The sequence below is a fragment of the Onychostoma macrolepis genome, chromosome 20, assembly GCF_012432095.1.
Source record: "Onychostoma macrolepis isolate SWU-2019 chromosome 20, ASM1243209v1, whole genome shotgun sequence".
Classification (NCBI taxonomy): Eukaryota; Metazoa; Chordata; class Actinopteri; order Cypriniformes; family Cyprinidae; genus Onychostoma; species Onychostoma macrolepis.
Genome location: NC_081174.1, coordinates 15,519,008 through 15,541,977, shown reverse-complemented (window position 1 = coordinate 15,541,977; position 22,970 = coordinate 15,519,008). Strand labels below are relative to the sequence as shown.

Genomic DNA, 22,970 nt, shown 5'->3' with positions numbered 1-22,970 from the left:
GTTATATAGAACCTGGGTTTATAGATCTCACAAGGTGGGGGGTGGGTGGGGGGGGATCTCAAAACATGAAAAGCTGTGAGCCTGGGTTATTATTTTCTCCCCACCTAAATGCACTTACTCACTTACTCGCTAACAGCGCAAAGGCCACAGTGGGCCTGCCAAGCTTTTGCAGGCTCAGGCATTTACCTAATTATCTAGCATTAGGTCAAATGGAAGGCTTCCATATCTGTCTACGTCTGTCTCTCTCTCTCTCTCTCTCTCTCAGCAGGCTCAGGATGGCTGTAGTAAGGATAAGCCGTAAGTCCTAGAGCCCATTAGGCTTTAAGGTGGCTCACCCAAGGGATAGATGTGACATTATGTTTACAAACCCACAAGCTCCTACCTGTTGCTACAATACCATTTGCAACAAACTGGGGGCGCTAGGCAAGCTTAACCTAGAGGGGGGAATGCCAGATGTTTTTGTTACATAAATGAGGTTGGTCTCTTGACCTTACCGACAGTCTTCACCTTTTCGCTTTTTATTTCCTGCTGTATAGAACGTTCGGTGCTGACCTGATAAAAGATTAACTGGCACTTTACAGTGTTTGTTTACGGTCATTTGAGCTGTCGAGTTCTCTCAGCACACTCCAAGTGCCCTGAACAATGGCAGTGCTGATGGTAACATTGGCAATTTCCCCTGTTCTTTCTGTGTGTGTGTCCGCAGGTCAGTGCCCAGGGATTCGCTCCATTGTTACAGTTTGCCTATACGGCTAAGCTGCTGCTCAGCAGAGAAAACATCCAGGAGGTCATCCGCTGTGCTGAATTCCTGCGCATGCACAACCTGGAGGACTCCTGCTTTCGCTTCCTGGAGGCCCAACTGCGCAGTGAGGAGGATGGCCTGGTCCTCTGTCACAAGATGGCGTCTGAGAGCAATCACTCGGAGGACGAGAGCATGCAACCTGAGTTGCTGACGACAACACCAACTGCAGTGACCCTGTCTGGCTCTCCACGCTCTCGCCGTGAAAACGCCCTGAACTCCTTGCGGCGGCCAGACCATGAGCGGCTGGCGGTAACAGAGGAGTTTGCTGATGGACAGATGGACTTCGAGCGACACGGCACCTCAGACCTGCCGCGATGCCCTAAATACAGGAAGTACCAGTGGGCATGCAACAAGCACAATAACGAGACCTCCTCACACACCAGTACCTCAGGTTTTCCAAGCACATTCAAGGAGATGAACAGGCCAGCTGTGATGCAAATCAAGCAGGAGCCACGCAGCGAGGAAGAGTCCATCTCGCTTTGCTTGTCAGGGGACGAGCAGGACGGTGGTGAAAAGGACAGTGTGGCTGAGATGGAGCTGGATGGTTCCATCACAGTGGACCAACCGAGAAGCAGCAGCAAGTCACCCACCTGCCTACGAACTCTCTTTAAGAAAGACCTGCCTAGCACACCCCAGCAGCTCTTCGCTAACAGACTCGTCAATGCCCAGGATAAAGTAACCACTCAGGGAGACCACAAAAAAGACTACAGGCCTTCGCTTGGCAATGAGCTTGGCGTGCCTGTGGCGTTCCCCAAAGACGCAGATGGTTTCCCGCCAGGGCTTTCGTTGAAGTCAGCTCCCTGCGATGGTGTGTGCAAGCTAGAGGTGGAACCGGACCGCCGCAGTGTCATCTTCTCCTCAGGGCCCTGTGACCGAATGGGTACGCCCACCCACTCCCATCCCAGCGGGAACTCACTGGAGAAAGAGCTCTCAGAACACATGCCAAAGGGATTGTGGGCCGGCGCCAGCCAGTCCCTCCCCAGCTCCCAGACCTACTCCCCCAGCACCACAGCCAGCGACCCACCCCTGCTTTGCCGCCAAAGGCCCAATACCAGCTGCCCAGTGCCAATCAAGGTATGCCCGCGATCGCCCCCATCAGAGACCCGAACTCGGACCTCCAGTTCCTGTTCGTCGTATTCTTATGCTGAGGATGGGAGCGGCGGGTCCCCCTGCAGCCTGCCGCAGTTCGAGTTTTCCTCCTCGCCTTGCCCCAATGTGACACGGTGTCTCACGACTGACCCGCAGGAGGCAGGCGGTGGGACGGATGTGCTATTTGCACGGGTGCGGCCCAAGATAAAGTGTGAGCAGTCGTATGGAACCAATTCCAGTGATGAGTCAGGGTCCTTTTCGGAGGGGGACAGTGAATCATGTCATGCTCGAGAGCAAGGCCCTGAGGTGAGTCTTTCAGATTTCTCTCTCATGTTTACCAGTTGTCCAACAGTCGTCATTCTAGAAGCACACTATGCATTTCATACCCTGAAGTCCATTCATGCAGAAACCAATTAGATTGCACACTCTGCCCTCATGCTGTTTGAGACCTCCCCTTTGATCCCTATTCATTTGAATAGAGCTGCAGACTCCTAATGGGCCTATAAACACTGTAATAATTTTCATGTCTGGACCGACATGAACGTGAATAACTTCTCTGATATCTCAATGATATTACTCTGACCTTTTGTGTGTTGCCTGGAAAAGGCGAATAGTGTAGATAAAGCAGAGAGGTGCAAACATGATTTGACAATCAAGTTTTGTATAACAAATGAATGGGTCTCTTAACAAATGATCTGTCCTTTGACAGAAGAGTTTGGCTGAGATTTGGAGAAACTGATAAAGGGATAGTTCACCTAAAAATGACAGTTCAATCACTCTCATGCTATTCCACACCTGTACGACTTTCTTTGTTCCGCAGAAGACAGATGTTATTTCTAAAAATGTCTCAGTGTTTTTTGTCCATATAATGAAAGTCAGTGGGTTCCTGTGTTATCTTTGGACCCCAGTGAGTTTTATATGGACAAAGCAGATGAAACATTCTTCAAAATATCTTTCATGTTCACAGAGCAAATAAAGTCATACAGGTTTTGAATAACATGAATACAGGATGACAGAATTTTCATATTTGGGAGAACTATCCCTTTAAAATTGTTCAAATCAAAATTCAATCAAAAACTTTGATACCCTTTTCTCAGTCTCAGTGTTAACATGGCAATGTACAGTACAATGGAATGATGAAGTGAAGATTAAAGTAAAACGGCAAAATAGGGCAGCTAAGAATAGGTCAAAAATATATATAACCCTACATACTGTAGGCAAAACAGTAATATGTAATGTAACAATAAGCTACAATTCACAGCCTCATCCTCAGAAAGTTTTAAAGCGAGATATGTTCACACACCAAGCCCCAGTGCTTCTTAAGCTCAAGGTGCATATCAAGGTATTTCTCATCACCTTCCTAAAGAAACTGCCCTTTGATGATGAAAGCAAGACATTGATAAAAGACTGTTTATGAGATTTGGTATGAAGAGAAAGAATGGATAAACACTTATGTGAAGTTGCTTAGAGCATGTTGTCTGATCTGAGTGCGAGTTGAGCGAGATTTCACTAGGGATGATGCTGTGTATTTTGAAAGAGTAAAGCAATATAAAGGAGAATGAGATATCTTCATCTTTATAGACTTGAGATGAGACCTTTAGGAATGCATGTAGGGGCCGTGATGGAGAAACTGGTCCGTTGCCATGGCAACACTGAGCACTCAGGAATGAATTGGCTAGTTTTCAGCAGTTTATGCATTGTTTCTATGTTGTGTTTATTGAAAAGACAAGAGACACTGTGCGCAGCATCCAAACAGCTAGACAAGCCAGATGTTAATGTCAGAACATCTTACTCTTCATTTGGCTTTTCAATGGAGGTTTGTTGTTCAACTGGTTTACTCTTTCTTTCCAGTTTTCTTTCAGCAACAGACCAAAAATCACGTAAAGATTACTAATTTCACTAAATGGCTTCATTTAGTTTCAGGTACAATGGAGTTGGAATTGTATCTCCAGATGTTCAAGATCTCAGCTAGCTGCTGATGCTGAAAGCTCTCATGACACTCTAGTATCTGAAATACCATTTAATTCCAAAGTTCACTCTTCTTCTCAGTTTCGTTCTCACTGTTGTTCTACAACCTGACCGTTTCTTTGAAGCTAGGCTGATAAAAGTCTTTTAAAAGGACTGAAAGTCTCGCTTCTTTCATTCAGAAACTTCATCGAGAGCAAGCGCTACCTTTCATATTCTTTTTATACTTCATATGCTGTAAATTGGCTTTTTTTCACTCAGTGCTCAAGAAACATTTCTTATTATTATCAGTGTTGAAAACAGTTATACTTATAATCTTACTTGCCAAAAATTTGTTTAAAAATTGTTAGTTTTTATAAAAACCCATGCTTATAGAATAGATAAACAAACTCCCATCTTTCTGTCTCTCTCTTTCTTTTACTTGCTCTCTCCCCTAGTGATATGACATATATAAACACAGACTTTTGAGGGAAAAGACTCTGTCCTTTCTGTGGTTTTACAGCAAATGGCAGGTGAGAGAAAGAGCATGACAGAGAGAGGAGGATCTGCACACAAAGAGAGAAACACAGTCTCAAAAATAGCTTCAGCTTGCTGCTCGAAACAATGAATTCAAGGGAGGAAGGAAGTTGTTAAACTGTAGGCTAATCATAGTGCTAGTCTAGGCCGGTCTAGATACTGGAGTTAAACCAGGTCTTTGAACTTCTCTCTCCTTCATGAGTCATAGACAGTATCACTTACCCTCTGCGATCAGCACCTATTCAAACAGGAAGAGCTGAGGTCCAAGAGCAACTGTATTCCCATATCATTTGATCTGGCCTAACTTGTACCTGTTTCACACACAATAATATATACTTTTTGAGGTTCAGTTGACACCAAGAAGATACTGAAGGAGTGAAATCTTAACCACTTTTAAGGGCAACTCACTCTGACAGTTACCTGAAGATTTAACTAGATTGACAGCAGAAATTTCAGGAGAGGGGGCAAAGAAAGGTCCTGAGGTAAAAAAAAAAAAAAAACTGCCCTACTGAGGGCCGTAATCATATCTTGAGGTCTTTGAGACGATTTCTCTACCATTTTCTTTATGCTTTAGTCATTCGGTTACACTGGGTGAAGTATTGATCTCGAAGTGAGTGGGTGTGATCAGAAAAGCCCACAGACGAAAATCTCACTCTCACTTCTTCATTCTCATTCTTCAAAATCATGGTGCAAGAATCATTAACCCTTTAGCTACGTGCACCGCAGGAAGTGAGGAGTGAAGTCAGAACCATTTCTGTTCCTCTCATTCCGTCTTTAAAGCCAAGCCGCTCTCTCAATATGAGCCGATTGTGGTCTACGAATTATTCGTCAGACGTTGCATTGGTGAACTGTAAAACCGCACGATTGAAATATGCTCAAGGTGAAAAACTGAAATATTACGAAAGCTCACTGTTTGTTTGTTCAAGTAGAATCGGATATTACACGTTTCTGTTTAATGAATGGATGTCTAGTCAATCTAAAACTCGGTTAAATGTGAAACTTAGCTTGGATATTACAAAAAGACATAAATGGAGTGTAAATCACTGCAGTTTATGTTGGAATAATGATTTATAGTAAACTTTTTTTAGTAAACATTATCAAAGGTGTAGATTTAAAACTGTAAATTTCTGCTGCTTTTCTCGATTTTTTAGTTTTAATTTTTTTAATTTAGTACTAGATTGATACATCAGTCAAATAACTGTCTGCTATTTAACCATTTTGAACTTTTTGTAAAAAAAAAAAAAAAAAGATATTCAAACAAATGCTGTTCTTTGGAACTTTCTATTCAGCAAATAATCCTGAAAAAAAAAAAAAAAAGTTTCTACAAAAGTATTAGAAATCAGCATTTCTGAAAAATTGTGTGACTGAAGACTGGAGTATGGGCTGCTAAATATTCAGCTTTGCCAACACAGGAATAAATTACATTTTAAATTATATTTAAATATAAAAAAATGATTTTAAATGGTAATAATTTCCAATAATTCTGTATTAGCAAAAATTAAATGTAAAAAAAGATACAGTTTTTGATTTATAGTAAGTATATAAGAGCTATACGATTTTACACAAGCTATACAGCTCAGATAATTTGGTCTTGGGATAATTTTTTAATGAGAAACTTGTGGTCACATTGAAATTTCTGGCATATAATTGGTATTTTGGCAAATCCAATTACAGTTTAAGATGCTGTTGAGCTCTCATCTGAAACTGACTGAGATTTAATAGAGTCTGTTTCTCAGGAGAAAAAATTTAGAAGCTTGAGATTTAAGTCTCTATTAGCTCTGCATTTAAACTGATTGCCGTCTAAGAGAAAATAATTTCATTCCTACAGGATGGAGCTTTTTACTCCAGATGTGTTACATTAGGAATTTACCACTGACCTAGACAGGCATTCATACAGGCCATTTATCTTAGGCATACACATACACGCTTTGGTCCTGATGGGGAGGAAGCCCCATGGTGACCACAGACAGGTCCATCACTCCATTAGACAGAGTGAGTGTGTGCATGTGTGTCTGTCCTGTGTCTTTGAGAGGGGGGATGCATGCACGTGTGTGTGTGTGTGTGTGTGTGTGTGTGTGTTCATGGATAGCTTTCCCCTATTACTCAGCCCCTGTGGAGAGTTCCAGTAATAGCAACAGGGCTGAGAGAAGAAAAACAAGAGAAGAAAGGAGGAAAGGAAAAAAAGAGGAATATCTTAGGGGTTGTTTCAGACTGTTTTCTTATCTGTGTCACATGGCGTCTCATTACAGAGACATGTGAAACGAAGAGATGCATAGCAGCACAGTAACGATTCTGGGAATGTCTGAAGGACAGTAATGATATTTAGCAAATAGATGATCTAATTACCTCTAAAGGCATTTTAACTGACCAGACAGCTAACTTCACTTGTTATTTGCACATTAAAATGCATTTCCACAGTTTTTACTCACATTAGACAGGAAATTAAGAGCTCATCATAGAGACGGTGTGCCGATAATATTGCTAAAATATCTGTGTGTGACCTCAGGCATTTGGCCTCTCTCATTCCAGTCACCTCTTTTGTTCATCACCTTCCCACAATTCCCTGCTACAGATGTCCATCCTAAGAGAAAGGAAGCTAGGGACATAAAGAGTGGGGCCACTTTGCTCCCAGTAACAGATGAGTCCTACTTTTCACTCCAGACCCATTTCAAGAATAATGGCCTATAGAAAGAGTAAAGGGACAAGGCAAGAGAGAGAGAGAGAGAGAGAGAGAGAGAATCGGGATCACGTTTGAATTTTTGAAGTGCCGCTGGTGTGTGTTCTGTCATCTCTGCCGGCTTTCTAAACTGGTTCTGGTGGTAAGACACTAAATATAGACATCACTCTTATGCTACTGCCACACACACACACACACACACACACACACACACACACACACCTCAAACCGATATACCAGAGAGGGGAAGGACACGTGAGAAGGTCATAGAAAGAAAGGGTCTCCTTCGACCGTGTAAAAAAACATTTCTCTCCGTCTAAAAAAATCTGATCATTAAGACGACACAAAAATCACACTGAGCATGCATGCGGAGCAATTCTCGATGTTGGCTGAGCTGTGAGAGTAGAAAAAGGTCTGTCCATCATTTATTAATGATGCCGTAGAGACGGAACGGGCCGACCTGCCAGTGCTCCGGGCCCCCTGCTGCTCTGCGCCAAACTGAGCCAGATCTACACTTTCATCTTCTCTCAGTCTCAACCAGACTCACCGTGGGCATCCCAGCAGAGCGGTCCACTTCACATGGAAGAGTAGCTGCACCGCTGTGGTTCAGGTTTATGGGGTCATAATCACACAAAGCCCATGTGAGTTTTTAAGTAGGGCAGTACTATAGTCAGTATACTGGTTACACTATGGTTGCCTCATTCATTAACAACTCTAGTTTACGTGAGACTATTTTCATGTTATGGCCAATAACCAAAAAATAGCCGATATTAAAATTTTGTAATATTTAATTTTTTTTCTAAATAAATAAAAAATAAAATCGCAAAATTAAAATCAGTCATTTTAAATGCATCAAGTGAATTTACGCATTGGATGTGCAGTATGAAAATATATATACATTTTGAGATATCTGTTAAAAGTGTTTTACACATGAATTATTAGTGTTTTAAATATTAAGCGTGCATTAGGTGATGGCAAAGATCATTTTAAAGGCAAATATAGGGGAAATGAACACATCTGAAAATCTAATATTGACCAATACCAGTAGATGTAAAAAATCTTTAATGTCAACTGATTATTGATAAGGTACCCATATATTGAATAATTTTCAAATGTGGTTTTTTGGAATAAATAAATCATAAAAAGAATACATTTATTCAGCAAGAATGCATTAAACTGATCAAAAGTGACAGTAAAAGATTTCCATTTCAAATAAATGCTGTTCTTTTAAACTTTCTATTGATCACAGAATTCTGAAAAAAACACAAAAAGCACAAAACTGTTTTCATAATTGATAAATAATAAGAAATTATTCTTGAGCACCAAATCGGCTTATTAGATTGATTTCTGAAGGATCATGTGACACTAAAGACTGGAGTAATGATGCTGAAAATTCAGCTTTGCATCACAAGAATAAATCACATTTAAAATATATAAAAATAGAAAACAGTTATTTTAAATTGTAATAATATTTCACAATATGTCTGTTTTACTTTATTTTTGATCAGATAAATGTAGACTTGGTGTCTTTTTAAAATATTTTTTTTAAGCTTTTAAAATCATACAGACAGAAGTCACCAGAAACACAGTGTTAAGCCGGTACAAAGACAAAGGCAGTCTCTCTCTCAAACCCCTGATAGATTTTGTATATCACCAGATTTACCTACTGGTTCTCTCTCGCTCCCTCTCACGTTGTTAACCTGAATTTTCCTCTCCTCATGACACTCATTCCTTCATTTATCACTTGTGACAGCTCACTCTGACAACAGCAGGGTGTCGAAGTATGACATGCCCTCAGAAAGCCCTCCAGACCATGATAGAGAGAAGTCAAATGATGCTTTATACTGTCAAACGCTCATTGTACATGAAGGAGACATGATTTCCTACTCGGCTGAGTGTGTGTATGTAAGCGCCGATATGTTCAGAATCCATTGACAGCTTAGCTCGTTAACACTTGTTATTTGCATACTCATGCCCTCTGGTAATCACCTGACAGGAATGTGAAACAGTGGAAGAAACGACTAAAGCAGCTGAGTGTTTTTATCATTTCTCTGACAGAAAGATGCTTTCTTGTTCCTGTCTTTCTCACTCTTCATTCTCAGTCTTTGTTCCTGTCTGTCTTTCTTGCTCTTTTGACCTCTTTGTTAATAAGTGATGCTGGTAGATGTTGTAAGCTTGTGATGTTAAAACTCATGCTCTTTGTACATGTGAAGAACTGTGTTCTGCCTCCATCTAGTGGTGATGAAATACATTGCAAGTTCGGTTACATTTTTATTTCATCAGAATTCACAGATCATTTTCCAAGAAGGATGTTTTTTTTGGTTTTTTTTTTTTTTTCCAAACAGATGGCATAGTAAAACACATTGTGTTATGCTAATTGTGTCGAGTTCCCTTGTTCTGCCATCAGCTGTCAATCAGTTGAGCTCTGACATAGAAATGCTTTCAGGAAGAAGAGCAAAAAGGTCACAGAATAACGCTTTGCTCATGTATGTCTTTACAGGTCAAGCTTCCATTCCCAGTCGATCAAATCACAAATCTTCCACGCAACGACTTCCAAATGATGGTGAAAATGCACAAGCTGACCTCAGAGCAGCTGGAATTTATCCATGACGTGCGCAGACGCAGTAAGAACCGTATCGCGGCCCAGCGCTGCCGCAAGAGGAAACTTGACTGCATCCTGAACCTTGAGTGTGAAATACGCAAACTGGTAAGCACACAAGCACATCGCTGTCTCTGTCCTGCTGTATGTGTCACAACATCTTTATTTTACACATCGGCCTTCAGGTTGTTATCAATCACTACAAGCGGCAGGGGACGTTATCTCATAGGCTGTGACGTTGCCATGGCAGCACCGCTACCTGTCAATCACAGAGCCGGTCCCATGATGGAGGCGGAGCTGACCGTCTTTGATGTGTGATGCGGTATATGTGCATGAAGCCTGACAGCCTGCGCTTTGATGCCACATGCGCATCCTCTATATAATCTCGCAGAAAGCAGCAGGAGAGATGCCTCTGCTCCTCTTCTTTTCCTCCTCCTGCTCTTCCATCCTCTTATCGTCAGAGTTTGACAGCTATATTAAAGCTCAACTGAAATGAAGTTGTAGCATGAATGAATTCATGAAGACTGGAGATGTGTGAAGTTTGTAGATTTCCATGGAGATTGAGAGCGGGAAGACCGTGTTAGTGCTGCAGGGTGACCTACATAACTCAGCTGGTCCCTATAGATCATTGTACATTCGTAACAAAGTGTGTATGCATGTGTGTGGAGCAGGTTTTGACTGTGTTGTGGGGACCAAAAATGTTCCTGCAAGAAAAGTAAACCATGAAATCACCTCATTGTGGGCATCAGGCGTAAAAGACAGTAAATAATGTTAAATTAAAACCTACGTAATATGATTATGCTCAATAAGTGTTTATTTTACTATACAGGGTCCCTACAATTAAAAAAAAAATTTTAAAGGTGATTTTTCAGGCTTAGAAAAGTCATTTAAGTGAAATCTTTGAGTGAATTTATGTGCAGTACAAATATAATAAAATATTTCAGTGCGTTTTAAATAAAAAATTACAACATTATTAATGTACCGTTCAAAAGCTTGTGGTCAGTAAGATTTTTTCATGTCTATTATGCTCGTCAAAGGATGCATTGTTTGATTAAAAATACAGTAAAACAGCAATATTGTGAAATACTATTACAAATTAAAATAACTTTTCTACATTGTTCAAACTGTTTTACACACACACACACACACACACACACACACACACACACACACACACATATATATATATATATATATATATATATATATATATATATATATATATATATATATATATATATATATATATATATATATATATATATATATATATATATATATATATATATATTAGTGCTGTCAAACAATTAAAGGTGCTGTATGTAGGATTGACACCGAGTGGTTGAACTAGGTATTGCAGTCCAAATTCAAAATATTGGAGACGGTTATTTTCACCCGGCCCCTCCTCCTCAGACTTGACGCACACGCAGGTTGCCAGATTAACGACATCAACAGGAACGAGCGCACATGACGATAAATACAATTAAATACGCTGTGTTTTCCACCAACTGGCAACCCGCGGTGCCGAAATACAATTGGGTAAACTGGCAGTGGGCAGGTTTCACAAATCATAACAAACACAGACATTCCGGGCTGGAATACACATTTTCAAAGGAGAAAAACTGACTGTAGCATTGTTTTTCAGATAAACAAGTATGTTAACTTAGCATGTTTCTTAAATATCTGCAAACATATTATGGTATTTTTATGCTTTAGTAGAGTCAAAATCCTACATACAGCACCTTTAATCGCGATTAATCACATCCAAAATAAGTTTTTGTTTACATATGTGTACACTGTATATTTATTACGTATATATGTAAATACAAACACATGCATGTATATATTTAAGAAAAATATGTTACGTTTATATATTAAATATATTTATATGTGTGTATATATATGTAAATATTTTCAAAATATATACTGTATGTGTGTGTATTTATATATACATAATCAATATACACAGTACACATACATATATTATGTAAACAAAAAGACTTGAATCTTGGAAGCGATTAATCGCTATTAATTGTTTGACAGCACTTATAACATATATATATATATATATATATATATATATATATATATATATATATTATTATTTTTTTTTTTTTTTTTCAAAGCTGAATTTTCAGCAACAATTTCTTCATTCTTCAGTGTCACATGATCATTCAGAAATTATTCTAATATGCTGCTTTGTTGCTCAAGAAACATTTCTTATATTGATATTTTTCTGGATTCTTTAATGAATAGAGCGTTAGAAGAAAAAAAAACATTTATTTGAAATGTAAATATTTTGTAACATTATAAATCATATAAAAAACTTTTTACCTATTTCACACATCCTTGCTGAATAAAACTATTACATATTGTATGTATATACATATAGGATTATATTCAATATGAAAAATGTTTATATTAAGTATAGTTATTTTTTACACTGCACTAAAATATTAATATATCAAGAGCGGAAAAATGTTACACATCAGATTATCAGTTGAAGGTGAAAACACTTATTAGATCAAGTAAATCTAATCATTCAAAAAACTGATACTTGACATACAAATTTGCAAGTAATGTGCCCAGCAGTCTCTGCAAAAGGATGTCTAAAAATATTTATTCGTAATCATTAACAACTCAGAAGGTCATGCAAGATCATGTTTATTTATCAGTCAAAAAGTGTGTGAACTGTGCTGCACACAGGTTTCAAATGAGTGTGTGTGTGTTTTCTGTGTGTCCACCCCACAGGTGTGTGAGAAGGAGAAGCTGTTAACCGAGCGCAACCAGTTGAAGGCATGCATGGGAGAGTTATGGGAGAATTTCTCCTGTCTATCTGAGGAGGTGTGTCGAGACGTGCAGCTGAGCCCAGAACAGGTCCATCACTACTGCCCCATTCTGCGCCCCGGCAACCAGGCCCTGCCCACCGGCAGCATCGACCTCACCACTTGCTCCACCCCCGAACAGAGCTTCCACAAATCGGCCGCCGCAAAAGACGGTCAACCGCGACCAGCCCAGTGGAAGACCGGAAATGGTTCCGAAGACAACGACAGGGAGGAGCAAGAACCCGGCTCCGCCTACCTGGAGGCGGGGCTGTCCCTGGAACAGTCCAATCAGACGGTGACAGTAGACTTCTGTCAGGAGATGACAGATAAATGTACAACTGACGAACAGCCCAACAGAAAGGACTGTACCTAATGACAGTGGTTTCTCTGTGTTGATTTGTTTTACAATGTTTTTTTTATTATTTAATTTAGTTACGTCTGACAAACCCTCAAAAATCGAGGGCTGTTGAGATGGCCAGCCTCTGCCAGTGTTTTTGATTTTTTTTTTTTTTTTTTTTTATATATAAATATTTATGTCTTTTTATTGTCTTTTTTTAAAACAAAGGTTGACACTACAGTTGTCTTAACAGCAGCAATACTGTTCTCCAGGTTCTCTCTTATTCAGCCATGGCAGAGTGGCTGAGACCTTCTCACAGAACTTCATGATGGTGCTACACCTTTCCATGACAGTGGCAACACTGTCTGTTTCCAATTACAGTCCATTCAGATGGGATGGGCTCTGACCACATCTCAAATTCAGACCTCTACGGACCTAGCAGCAGCTTTTTTGCTCTCTCTATCTGTCTCTCTCACCCCACCCCACCTCCGTTCACTATTCCTGCCCTCTACCTCTAAATCTCTACCATCCTTCTCTTTTCTCTTTCTCCTTGTGGCCCTTGTCACAGTAAATTCAAACTCAGGAAATATTCTGAATGTTCAGTATAACTCATGAAAAAAAAAAAAAATACAGATTTTTTTTTTTTCTACAGCAGCTAGACTGTAAATGTCCATATGCAAAAATGTCTTCTGCATCATACGTTTGTAGTGTCTGTGTTCCACAACACTTAATTTGTACAGATGGTGGTATCTAAAACATTCCTCCTTTGCCTTCCACAGCACTGATACGAAAGAAAGTACGACGGAAAGACGAACGATTCGCATCGTAGTTTCGCCCACCTTTTGCGTCAGCAATACTGTACCATTGGATGTTTTCGAGAAGTGCTTGCTTGGCAGAAAGCGTATTGTAAATAGTACGGCGCATGGAGACGGTTTCAGTAATATTGTACAGGTAGAACTTTAGATGGCTTTTTCATTTTTCTTTGCTTTCTTTTCTCTGGGGTTTTATCAAGCACCTTTTTGTCACGAAGGGAAAATTGTTGCTGTTTCCTGTCTCAAATGAATTCCCCATGACGATGGGTGTGCTTAAACTCAGGAAACTAGCATTCTTACACTCACGCATGCACACACACGATCGCATACGAACCCCCCCGCCGGTGCAGCGCATAGAGCCCCTTGCATGTAATTTGGATGTAAATGGTGTGCGTAGTGGTGAGCTGTTCTCCTTTAAATGTGAAAAAGTGCTCTATGAGAAAACCTTATTTCTTATCAGTATTTACAGTGTGTTCAAGGACACCTCCGAACAGTGTTATCTAAAACAAACGTTGTCACGATCCCACACCCTTTCAGTTTCGGCCCGTTTTACCGCTCTGACAGGAACAGGAAATGATCTTGAAGTCAATTAAAGGGCCTTGTCCTTGGCTTTTTTTTTCTTCCCTCAGCACTCTTTGACCGTTTAGCACTTCAGAAAGGGTAGATTTCTTTTTCAGAACCCTAAAAAGTCTGAAATTGAAGCACTTAATGCGGACACTTAAAAGTGTCTTTTCAGGCAGATGATCTTTAACGACTTGGTATCTTATAAAGAACGTTTTCAGGTTCATTTAAACGAAAAAAAATAAGGGAGTATTCAAACTGCATATTTATGGAAGACACTAAACAAACTTCAAATCTGATCTGAATTGGATGGAATAAGCCCATTCTTTAAAGTCGTCCTATATTTCCCTTTATTGTACATTTTTTTTAGACGCGTATATCCATACTAATGGTTAATTGCATGCTGCCTGTATGTTTTATATAGTTTGTTTAGAGTTTCTTTGCCTCAAAATGTAGGCCTCAGAAAAACAGTTCGATGGTTGTTTACTTGAGTATAACCTGAGAGCGTTTTTCTTTTAAAAAAAATTGGATCCCCCAACAGTTGGGAATGCCTCTCATTTGACATAGTGCTATATTATTTGAATGACCTTTGACCCCTAGAGCTCTATGTATGCGTGCTTGTGTATTTGCCAGTCTGATTGTTAAATATTCAGACGCGTTTCAAGTTATAATACATCCCCTCTCCCTCTCGTATGCAAGCGCACACACACACACACACACACACACACACACGTCACACTGGTGGAAGTGTCTCTCCTGGGATGTAGAATCTAGAGGTGTTGTGATGGATAGTTGTGCTGTTGTTTTCATTGTGGATCTTTTTCTCTTTCTCTCTTTCTCTTTTTTTCTAAAGAAATTGAAACCAGTATTTGCCATTTCTAAATTGTAATCAGGTACAAGACTAGAACTAAAGATTTATGGGTCCAAGTGGACATTTGTGCACACATATGCAAATCATCCCTATAATGATGCGTTTTTCTTATTTCCTGTTGTATAAATAATGAATAATGAAGTGTGGAAAGCATGAACTTCCACTTGACAAGCACACTGTCGTACACTTGAGAATCTATATCCACAATTTTGACATTTCTGCAGAAAATTCAACAAAAGGTCACACCTGCATCAAGGCGATCCAAAAACATTTTCCCAAATTTGCTTTTATTTATGTTCCTCGCATAGCAATGTGTTTGTTGTGTTCTTGTTTATTTCTGTGCCGTCTGTGATACGGCTGACTCCTCACGCTTGCACACTTGGCCTTAAGAGCCTGGGGATGCTTCGGTTCAGGCCGACGATGCAGATGTGGAAGAAGTCTGGGTGACACGGATTGGAATTCTGACCTCTGTTAGCCTCTGTTACTAAAAGCTGCATCATGTTTGCCTCCACAGTGACTTCAAGGGTTCGTCCTGGTCACAGAAAGCCTCACAGGTTAAATAAGCTTATTAGCTCTCCTCTCAACAACACTTCTGCTAGTTTTTGTTGTTTTACAGAGGTTTTATTTTCGTATCGGACTCGTGGTTGCTCTTGTATCTTGTCTCAGGGTGCGTGCCAACGTTTTTTTTGTTGTCGTTTATTTTTTATTTTATTTTTTTTCCTTCCAGACGTTTTTGATGGTAGCTGGTGAGCTCAGCTTTCGTTCTTCGCGTATTTTTGTGTCTTGCATTTTTGTGTGTCTTTTTATAAAGCTAATGGGTGGGTAGCATGATTTTTTTTTTTTTTTTTAGAGTTTCTAAGCTAAGAATAATTGATTCGTAGAGAAAACCAACTAGATTTGCACAATTATTTTGGATGAAAACCCAACAAGGGCTATGAAATATCTCAAAATAAAATCCAGCAATTCGTTTTTGGTTGTCAATTGGCTGCTACAGCTAATGTTAATCGTTTAAGCTTTCGATTTGCAATTGCGTTCAAAAGACGTGTATTTTAAGCTTCGTAAATGTATTGAGAACCAATACTGTACAAGAAAACACCCTACATGTCTTCATCTATGTAAGCTCCCATTTAATGTCATCAGTTCGAATAATTTGGTCGGTTTGTTTCGTTCGTGCTGCTCCTCTGAAATATGAACACTGGCGTTCCAAAGCGTTGCTCAAAAACATGCCTTTTTCACAATTTGCTTAACTTTATAAAACATTTAGTATTTGGACTGATAACGGCATAAGAAAAAGGCAAAATGTTTACAAAAAGGTGTCGTGTTTTACGAGAATTTTGCCATGTACATAGAAATCGTGAGGCTCGTTCGAATGGATAGGTTTAGCATTCTGTCTCTTTGTTTTGTACGTTTTTACAAGCAAACAGAGAAATGGCCGTTTGATAACTATGCTCCTTTTCCTCAAGTTGTCTTTTTGCCCGACGGGGATGCTCCAGTGTACCATGAATACAAAGTGCACCTCCAACTTTGCCTTAGAACTTCCAGAGGCCATAGTTCACATTTCAAGTGAAGAGTGTATGCAGGGGCTGTGAGCCCCCATGTTTCGGCTAGCAGAGCGGACTCTCTCTCTCTCACACTTATCTACCTGTGAAATCCTTCATACCTCTCATTACTGGTCAATGACTGTATCAGCAAACTGCATCAGGTGTTTTTTCTACATGCTTTTTACACAGATTATATGGATTATTGTATTGGTAGATTTTGGTGCATCATTTTTAATGGAATAGCTCTTTGGCTTGTAGTCACACGAGTTGTTTTTCTCTCTCTATCTCTCTTTCTGACTCTTTATCGCATTTTTTCTAGAAGACTGTTTTGTGTTAATATTGTCGATTTGAGGTAGCTGTTTCTTTGCTTATTCTGTACTAAGAGTTTTTACTTTTTTTCATTTTGAAATGACCCTAATGAATTTAATGACTTAAAAACCATTGTACATACGGTATTGTGCAGGACTCATTTTCATGCATTTCAATTGCTAGTGTTATATAAATGACAGATTTTGTCTAGACACCATTTCTGTTTATGAAATAAAGAAACATATCATGTAAATTGTGTTGTAGTTGCTTGATTCTCCATTCATTGTTCAATAAGTGCATTTAGAACCATTTTTTCTATTTATAAGTTCTTCTTTTGTGTGTGTGTGTGTGTGTGTACAGTTGTGCTCATAAGATAACATACCCCTTGCAGAATACGTAAATATGTTAATAATTTGAACTAAATAAGAGGGATCATGAACATTGCATGTTATTGTTTATTTAATACTGTCCTGAAAAAGCTATTTCACATAACAGATTTTTATATTCAGTATTCTCCACAAGACAAAATAATAACTGAATTTATAAAAAGGACCCCGTTCAAAAGTTTACATACCCCTTGAATCTTGATACTGTGTATTGTTTCCTGGTTGATCCAAGATTGTCTTTCTGTTTTGTGATATAGTGTTCACGAGTCCCTTGTTGGCCCTGAGCAGTTCAACTGCCTGCTGTTCTTCAGAAAAATCCTCCAGCTCCTGCACATTCTTTGGTTTTCCAGCATCTTCTGCATATGTGACCCTGGACCACAAAACCAGTCCTAAGTCGCTGGGGTATATTTGTAGCAATAGCCAAAAATACACTGTATGGGTCAAAATTATAGATTTTTCTTTTATGTCAAAAATTAGTATATTAAGTATATTAAGTAAAGATCATATTCCATGAAGATATTTTGTAAATTTACTACTGTAAATATATCAAAACAATGTTTTTGATTAGTAATATGCATTGCTAAGAATTCATTTGGACAACTTTAAAGGTTTAGATTTTTTTGCACTCTCAGATTCCAGATTTTCAAATAGTTGCATCTCAGCCAAATATTGTCCGATCCTAACAAACCACACATCAATGGAAAGCTTACTTATTCAGAGTTCAGATGATGTATAAATCTCAATTTCAAAAAATTGACACTTAAGACTGGTTTTGTGGTCCAGGGTCACATATTTGAACCCTTTCCAACAGTGACTGTATGATTTTGAGATCCATCTTTTATATCCATCTTCATGTGTGTGTGTGTGTGTGTGTGTGTGTGTGTATACACACATACACACTGTATATACCATATAGACCAATAATTAATTAATTAGACTGGGCTTATAAACTTGTGTAATAGATTTCACAATTGTATTCAACACCATCAGATATTTATGAAAATAAATCAGGCAAAATCAAAGTCAGCCTTCATTCCCTTCAGGCCCTCTTTCCAAACTTGACCTGCTTTTTCAACAAGCCTGCACACACTCTGGTGAGTTTTATAGTTCTATCCCATAAAATCTTTTGTGGTGAGGGAAAAAAAACATCATGTATGTCAATTCATTTTCTGAAGTTAATTATATATTTGTGAGTACTTCCAATTAATATTTAAGAATGTATTATAGCCTAATTGTAGATATAATTGTTAGAGACAAGAAAAAAACTCACATTTTAAATCACGTTTTGACCAAGTACTCAAGAATTAAAACACGCTGATCTTTAAATAAAGTTTGCCTTGAGGAGATTTACTGGATCTAGGCTAAGACTAAATTTATTGATATGTTAATGAGGCCTGGGATGAGCAAATTTCCTGAAATCTGTTAGTAGATCTATGTTGCTCCCACTAGTGGAAACTAACTTTTATCAGTAGTGCATTAAAAAAGACATGTATTAGGTCAACATACTATAATCATATGAGGTTCAAACAGTGTTAAAGGTCAAACATTTGTATAATATGAAGTTCACCACCAGATGGCAGTAGAGCACATTCTCATTCTGAACTCATCTGCTTCACAGCAGCCTATAAAACAGTTTGAGATGGTATAAAGGACGGATTTGAGATATTTTGTTTATTAAGTATTAAATATTGGAGAAAGACAACCAAAGTTCTAATAATAATATCGCAGTGAATACAAAAGCACTTTATTTCACAGTAGGGATTGGTAACGGGTGCTATTTGCTAAAAATCTCGTTTTTACAACACTTTAAAGAAAAGTATAAAAAAAATGAAAGGCCTTAAATCCTGACTGATTCAAACATATCCGATGATATCCACCACTACCTAGGCTATAAATTGTACAAAAGAGTATGCCTAATTATTGTCAATGAAATGTCACAAGTCAATTCGTATTTTTAAAGAATGCTTTCTTTTATAGATATCCATTGATTGCTCTTTGAGCTTAGTCATAGATTTCATATATGCAAAATGTCACAGCACAATTCATGTTCTTATTAAACACTGTTAATGACATGTTAAAACCAGAAATGCTACAAGCACTGAAAAGAGGTGTTAAAAATGCTTTCTTCTTATTTTAAGCGTTTATTGAGAGCAGCACTACAGTATGTTGAATTACTTTAATGTGTAATCATAATGTTTGTAGTAATTATGGAGTCAATGAAAATTAAGCCAGAGGAATACGCAGCGATATCCATCCCATTGCTGTCTGGTCAGAGGACAGCTGATACTTCAAACTCCAAAATGTCACTTTTTCATGATTGAAGACAGTTCCAGAATCATGCTCTGAAAAAAAAGAGAGATATTGTTCATATATGTACTGAATGAATCAATAAAACAAATATTCCGGCATTTGATATAACATTATGTAACTTGAATACTGCCTTTGTTGTCTAATTACTGTTATGATGAGCATTTTTCTTTTCTTTTTTTCTAAATATCTAACATTTTCATGATTTTGTTGACAAAGTGATGACACTGTTCGTAACTAGTATCTGGCTATTAAGTCTGACATTACAGTTTCTGAGTCCAAACACTATCAGATCCCAAAAACATACAACAAATGGTGCTAATAACACTCTTCTGTAGCACTACCAAAAAAAAAAAACTTTTTAGGCAGCGGTGGTGTCCAAGAGTCAGTCCAGAGACTGTACACCATGAGTTTTTAAAAGCATAAAGTGCTCATAGTGCTCAACGGCTGTCGAGGTAGTGTTCTCACTTGAAACCCGCTTGAGTGGAAGAAACAGTATTCATTTGATCACAACTCAACAAGTGGATAAACAGTAGTGTGTTTTTCTACTCACCATTGACATTCTGCGTCCAGTGGCAGGAGGCGGTGTCATAGCTGGACTCTCCCCTTGAGCTATACGGTTGGCCTCGGTGTCTGATCCACTTTTGGAGGTTGCACTTTCGGACGAGCTTTCTGAAAGCCCTCGCGACATGAAACTGGCTTTCCTGGCAGTGGGGTAGTTCCCGCTCTCCTGGGAATCGCTCTCCTCGCTGAAGTCTTTACATTGACTGACTCGGCTCTGTTTCCGTAATGCTGCTGGTATCTCTATGTTACTGGCTCTGAGTGAAGCTCTGGGCTGCTGACCAATGTTCTTGGGCGGTCCAGAGCCCTTGGGCCCAGACTCCTCGCTGCTACAGGAGTGCGGACGGTTGTCTAAAGTGTGTCGTCGTTCTGTTGCTCCTAACTGTTGGAGAGCTTGAAATTCAGGCTGGCTAGGAAGACGGTTCTGCCTGAGGGGCTGCTCAGATCCATTAGGGTCACTTTTTGGCACCTCTTGGCTAAATGGAGGAGCAGCCATTGGCATATAGAGAGGCATGGGTGCTGTCTGTCCATCGGGTACAACTGCGAGGGAAGTGTGCGTCAAATGCATAAGTTTTTGTGGTGAGGAATTGGTAAGGATGCATACCTGTTGGACCATGGAGTTTTTCTTTGACCTGCAAATACTTTCTTCATCTCCAGTGTACTTGGATCCATAAATGGCCTGCTTGATCTGTTTCACACCAAGGTGGAATATCTCCAGGAGGTTGAGGAACAGGGACACACCTGCAATGACTAGCATGAAAATCATGAAGATGTTCTTCTCCGTTGGCCGTGAAACAAAGCAGTCCACGCTGTTGGGACAGGGGTCCCGCTCACATTTGTATAACGGTGACAGTCCAATACCGTAGAGCACGTATTGCCCCACTATGAATCCCACTTCCACTACTGACCTTGTTATGATATGCAACACATATGTGCGCAGCAAGGAGCCCCTCAGAGGAGCCTTCCTCACTTTCTTCTGCTCTTCCAGCTTCCTAAGCTCCTTCTCAATCCTTTTGTGCTCGTCCAAAGCCTCCATCTCCTCCAGCTCCACCTTCAGCTGTGCTTTTTTCTTGTGGCGCTCCTTTTCCAGCGCCCGGAGCCGGTACAGTGCGTGTCCCATGTACACCAAAGAAGGTGAGGAGACAAAGATGATCTGTAAGACCCAGTATCGGATGAGGGATATTGGGAACGCCTGGTCATAGCAGACATTCTTGCATCCAGGCTGCTCTGTGTTGCACACAAACTCACTTTGCTCATCGTCCCACACATCTTCGGCGGCAACCCCGAGCACAAGCATACGGAAAATGAAAAGAATGGTGAGCCAGATTTTGCCCACAATGGTGGAGTGAATGTGAACCTCCTCCAAGATACTCCCTAGCAAGTTCCAATCTCCCATTTTCGCATGGCCTAAAACTGGAAGAGAGAAGGTTATAAATCTAAATTAGGTTATAAATATAAATTAGATTAACTACATCCAATTATAAAGGGAAACTTACATTTTTGTGGTATTCACAGAACACTTGCTGCATCAGTCCATCACACAAAAACAATATCATACAACTCCGATATCCTTTCCCCCTCGTGGGAGTATTTAGTACTCTTCTGTGAACATTGCTTTGCTGAATGAAGTCCAGTTTCTCTGTGCATTGAGCTCATACAATGCTGCTATCGATCTGTAGGCTGGACGGTACCCTGAGGGGCTAACTTGCATCACAACTGTTGAGGGCGGGTCAGGGGGAACATATTAGCAACAATCCCAAAATACCCCATGACTTGTGTGGAATATGCCAAAGTATCGATAGTTTAGGTAATTAATAATGAATACTTGTCAAATCTGAACGCATCTCAGTATTGGCTATACTACCAAATGGCTACCTAAATTGAAGACATTTTTACATATTTCATTTTAGCGCACTGCTTCTTGAAACAATTATTGTTGCATGATATACTTATTCACTAATTCTGAAAATAATATACAGTGTACAGTGTCTATTGTGCAGTATTTAGTAAGCGATAAGTCAGTATTCCATTAATACAGCCTCTTTTTTTTTTTTTTGGCGAGACATGATGATCAATGAGACACGTCCGATTTCATAGTCATACGCTTGAAGGGCTATTTTTGGTTTTCTGTAGTCTGAGAGTGATGTAACGAGAGGGTAGCTGAAAACTACCTTCAGGAATGTGAGCCAGCTGTTAATCGCTTAGAAATAAGATATATGTAATTAACTGCAGAGTTCAACAAGTGGATACTGTTCAGCTTCACGTAACAAATTACACTTCACTAGGCACAATGTTGAGATTTAATTACAGCCTGCCGGCTGAAGCTCGTTTACTTACAGTAGGCCTGTATGTGTATGTTTTACCTTTTTATAAAGCTTATATATATGTATTATAGTGCTCATGTATATGAATTTTAAGAATTTTAGCTGTATGAATTCAGCTGTAATTTGAGTCGAGAAATTATCACATATAATTTTAGAAATGCCTAAAAACTAAATGAACTTTTATACATTTAAAACTTTTATAAATATATTTTGTACTAGCACGCTCAAGTCTCACAGGTTAGATGAGTGTGGACAGAACTGGATTTCAGAGGTTAAATAAGGTTAACAACTGGCAGACTGTGACCTAAATATCCCACTTGTGCCTGAACCATAGTATTGTCAATGAACTGTGAATTGTTCAGTGCTTGCATTTATACCCCCTGTGCTACAAACTGTAATAATAAGCCTAAACATTATGGTGATATGTTATTTAGGGATTTAAAGCATCTGCTAAAACCATCATTTTACAAAATTCCCAATACTGTTTGGTT

General features: G+C 39.2%; 2 protein-coding genes across 6 annotated transcripts in view; one reads left to right on the top strand and one right to left on the bottom strand.

Annotated features, from left to right (window-relative positions):
- The window catches only part of bach2b (BTB and CNC homology 1, basic leucine zipper transcription factor 2b), a 101,560-nt gene extending 84,406 nt beyond the window's left edge, over positions 1-17,154 (top strand). For all 5 annotated transcript variants that reach the window (XM_058755038.1, XM_058755036.1, XM_058755040.1 and 2 more), the window contains 3 exons: positions 704-2,194; positions 9,547-9,753; positions 12,397-17,154. In XM_058755038.1, the coding sequence (XP_058611021.1) occupies positions 704-2,194; positions 9,547-9,753; positions 12,397-12,843 (2,145 nt within the window). In that variant the 3' untranslated portion in view covers positions 12,844-17,154. The remainder of the gene's footprint in view (positions 1-703; positions 2,195-9,546; positions 9,754-12,396) is intronic.
- Positions 17,155-19,493: 2,339 nt separating this feature from the next.
- gja10b (gap junction protein alpha 10 b) lies at positions 19,494-21,749 on the bottom strand. The gene is made up of 2 exons (XM_058755839.1): positions 20,148-21,749; positions 19,494-19,629 (listed from the first exon to the last, which is right to left on the bottom strand). The coding sequence occupies exons 1-2, from the start codon at positions 21,549-21,551 to the stop codon at positions 19,591-19,593; spliced, it is 1,443 nt and encodes a 480-aa protein (XP_058611822.1). The 5' UTR covers positions 21,552-21,749; the 3' UTR covers positions 19,494-19,590.
- Between the last annotated feature and the right edge of the window lie 1,221 nt (positions 21,750-22,970).